The 4,317-nt window shown below is 53.2% G+C and overlaps 1 protein-coding gene across 1 annotated transcript; it reads left to right on the top strand.

The window, feature by feature from the left end:
- The first annotated feature begins 2,167 nt into the window (after window positions 1-2,167).
- LOC123400080 (scopoletin glucosyltransferase-like) lies at window positions 2,168-3,669 on the top strand. Its single transcript, XM_045094483.1, has one exon. It carries the CDS (start codon window positions 2,185-2,187, stop codon window positions 3,667-3,669), a length of 1,485 nt encoding a protein of 494 aa, XP_044950418.1. The 5' UTR covers window positions 2,168-2,184.
- The last annotated feature ends 648 nt before the right edge of the window (window positions 3,670-4,317 follow it).

Here is a 4,317-nt window from a genome sequence, read left to right as displayed (position 1 = left end):
TCTCCGTCAACGTGTCAATTTCTGGCGCTGCTGTTTGAGAAGTAGCAACGGGTCACAAATGTCATGAGCAACATGACCGCACACATGTCCGTAAACATACGTGTAACTGCGAGGGTCGGCTCTGATACCAACTTGTAACGCCCCGGACACACCCGCCGGCGGTGACTGGCCCCACATATCAATACTAGTCTTTTCTGTGCACTTTGTCCTCACTCATGCGCACGCGGGATCAACTTCTCGGTCGGTCACCCATCCTAGAACTACTCCAAGCCGAGCAAGCTTAACCTAGGATTTTTGTTCGAATGGGCTCCCGAAAAAGAAGGAATTCCTTATTTATATGAGTAGTCTATCATCCCTAATAAGCCATGCTATCACTAGATCCCTCCATGCTTCATCAACACAAGCTCTATCTAGTCTCACATGGACATTTCGGTCACCCACCTGGTCATTCATATGTGAAAGGAGTTGTTGTGAAGCCAAGCTCCTCCAACTCATAAACCAATGGATCATCTCGGAATGCACTCATCTAGATTTTACTATGCAAAGTTGTGGAGAAGTGTTCATGTTGTCGGAGTGTTTCATTGTAATCACCACAAACGAGTCATGGATCATCCAATACCACTCGCATGTATTGCCACAATAGGTGGTGGTTCTCCACTATTGGTTCTCCATATATGAAAGCGCCACACCAACTTGTATCTATGCGACCATCCACCATCAGCAAATCGATGTAACGATTACATGAGTCGACAATCACTTGAAGCGGCTCATCCCAAAAGAGAGCTAGTCCACCCCTCCGACTAACACTATCCACACCACAGAATCCCTTGAGGCTAAGCCTCCACTTCATCTTTTCAACCTTAATCATATACTGTATCATTTCATCCAAGAAGACGAGTTTGGGGGAATAGGCTTTTGAGAGGGCCATGACCTCGCTAACTGTTTGGCGGTTCCCTCCTCCTCGCGCAATTTCAACTTAACAAATTCATTGCATCCGACGGTCCTCCTCGAAGGAGGCCGTGAATCTAACATCGCACACACCATCAATATCAAGCTTCGCGTACTTGCTGCTTGAGATACTGTTTGGAGAGTTATTGTTCCCAAGGTCCTCCCCTTTTCCTTTAGTTAGATCCAAAATACCAACAGGATTAGTAAATGGCATTGAGTTGATGCATTACCAGCGTCACCTATGTTAAGCCTCTTTCTAATTGCAGGATCAATGTCCATATGTGTACCATTAGGTTTATGGGGGTTTGTAGTTGTATCAGCCACCTCTCCATCCACAAGTCGATGTCACGTACTTTGTCTTGTTCCGTGCCTAACAAGACAACAGAACTTAGATGATAAATTTGGCATTCTTTTTCTCTAAGAATACTAACGTAGTTTGGCATAGGCATTCACACCTCATGCCGTAACCGAACACATACATAGTCATCATGGGTATTCTTAGATAGTCGCATACCTCGCACCTGACGCCGCCGCCGTCGTCGACGTTGGCCGCCGCCGCAGCCTTGGACCACCTAGCGGTCGGCTGCCCCGCGCACGTGTGATGGCGCTGTTGTGTGGCCGGGCCCATCTGTGCCCGTGTCGGAGGGAGGCCGAGGGGAGCCGGAGCGCGGGGAAAGACGAAGGGGGCGAGGGAGGAGAGGGTGGCTCGGGTGGGTGGGTGGCCGTCACGTCTATGGGTGGGACAGAACACACAAGTAGTCGGAAAACATCGGGAGAAGGGGTGGAAATAAATAAATGGTAAAGGTTTTTTTTAAAAGAACATGCCACGTCACGCCCACGTGTGCTTTCACATACACTGTCTATACACGACCGTTAGTCTTTTTTGTTACAATTTGACTGAATAATAATATTAATCTGCGACATGCATGAACTGTGGTACTGATTTATTAGAGATACAACACGGATGGTACAAACAAGTGAACCAATTTTTGTTTGAACTCTTGGATGCTGGTGAAGGTATCAAAATCTCCAACGGCACTTCCAAGTAACATGGATTCTAGAAGACGGAGATCACCAAGCGAGAAGCTAGTTCTCCTTCCTCTCTACACGGCTCTCTTCTTAATTGCTCCGAAACTATGGTACTCTACTCACTCCGCGCCTAGGTCCATCTCATATCTCATACCCGTACTCTCCTCCGCGCCGTAGTACTTTTGTCGTCACAGAGAGCAGCTACCCATGTCAGTCAAAGACGAGCAGCACCAGCCGCTGCACATCCTCTTCTTCCCGTTCCCAGCCCACGGCCACCTCATTCCAATCGCCGACATGGCCGCGCTCTTCGCCGCCCGCGGCGTCAGGTGCAGCATCCTCACGACGCCCGTCAACGCTGCCATCGTGCGCTCGGCCGTCGACCATGCCAATGACGCTTTCGCCGGTACCAACTCTCCAGCCATCGATATCTCCGTCGTGCCTTTCCCTGACGTCGGGCTCCCGCCGGGCGTCGAGAACGGCACGGCCATTAAATCCCAGGGCGACCGGGGCAAGTTCTTTCTGGCAGCGCAGCTGCTCCGGGAGCCCTTCGACCGGTTCTTGTTTGACAACCGCCCCGACGCGGTCGTGTCCGACAGCTTCTTCCCGTGGTCCGTGGACGCCGCCGCGGAGCACGGCGTCCCGCGCCTCGCATTCCTCGGTAGCAGCATGTTCGCGCTGTCATGCATCGACAGCATGCTGCGGCACAACCCGTTGGCGACTGTCCCAGACGACCCCGACGCCCTCGTTTCCCTGCCGGGGCTGCCGCACCATGTCGAGCTGAGGCGGAGCCAGATGATGGACCCCGCGAACCAGGCGGAACACTGGGGCTGGGCATTCTTCGAGGGCATGGACGCCGCGGACCGGAGGAGCTTCGGCGAGGTGTTCAACAGCTTCCACGAGCTCGAGCCGGACTACGTCGAGCACTACCACACGACGCTTGGCCGGCGCGCTTGGCTCGTCGGGCCGGTAGCACTCGCCACCAAGGACATGGCTGGGAGAGGCACCGACGCGCTCTCGCCGGACGCGGCCAACTGCATTGGCTGGCTGGACATGAAGCCGGCCAGCTCGGTGGTGTACATCTCCTTCGGCACGCTAACCAGTTTCTCGCCGGCGGAGCTGCACCAGCTCGCCCGCGGCCTCGAGCTCTCGGGCATGAATTTCCTGTGGGTGATCGGCGCCGCAGGCCCAGACACTTCAGAGTGGATGCCCGAAGGCTTCGCCGAGCTGATGGCACACGGCGACCGCGGGTTCATCATCCGAGGCTGGGCGCCGCAGATGCTCATCCTGAACCACCCTGCCGTCGGCGGGTTCCTGACGCACTGTGGCTGGAACTCGACGCTGGAGGCCGTGAGCGCCGGTGTGCCAATGGTCACGTGGCCGCGGTATGCAGATCAGTTCAACAACGAGAAGCTTATCGTGGAGGTGCTCAAGGTGGGCGTTAGCATCGGAGCCAAGGACTACGCATCGTGCGTCGAGACCCACGAGGTGATCGACGGCGAGGTGATCGCTGAATCCATCGGGAGATTGATGGGCAACGGCGAGGAAGGCGACGCCATGCAAAAGAAGGCCAAGGACCTCGGTGGTAAGGCAAGGAGGGTGGTTGAGAACGGTGGATCTTCGTACAATGCTGTTGGCCGGCTGATAGACGAGTTGACGGCCCGCCGAAGTTCCGTCAAGGTTGGAGGAAAGTAGAAAAGTTTTTTTTTTTGTTGTTGTTCTCTCCGTCTCAGGGGCAGAACTCATATCATGACTGTAACATGAAAGCGTTCCTACTCCCTCGTGAAGGAGCCACGTTGGTTTATATTGATCGTAGGACAGCGAAAATTCGTACTCCCCTGCTCACGGTATCCCCACGCGTCCGCTTACCTCGTGATATGGAACATCTGTTCGGAGTAGGTGCGTAGATGGAGCCCGAGGGGATATTTAATGTGTGTACATAACGGCCAGGGACGCCGTGGAGCGGTTGGTGGCGACCGACGTCCAAGTGGTGATGACCGGGCCCGGTTGTTTCGTGTTCTGTACTACCTCCGTCCCAGTATACAAATCATTTGCGTAGTTTTAGGTCGACAATTTAACTATCTAAATATGTATCATATGTGATAAACAATATATATTTAGAAACTACATACGTGTAAAAATCTAATGATATACTTTTCATGACATATAATACGTATTTAATTTCTCAAATCGATGACCTAGAACTACGCGAATGACTTATACACCGGAACGGAGGAAATACCAGAGTACGAAAACGGCACGCGAATCGAACCAGGGCAGATGCAAGGCGGGCAAGCGATGGGAGCTGGAGCTCCAAACACCTTCACGCTTGCGGCGGCTCCA

The sequence above is a fragment of the Hordeum vulgare genome, chromosome 1H (genome assembly GCF_904849725.1).
Source record: "Hordeum vulgare subsp. vulgare chromosome 1H, MorexV3_pseudomolecules_assembly, whole genome shotgun sequence".
NCBI lineage: Eukaryota > Viridiplantae > Streptophyta > Magnoliopsida > Poales > Poaceae > Hordeum > Hordeum vulgare.
This window is presented reverse-complemented; position numbering and strand designations above follow the sequence as displayed.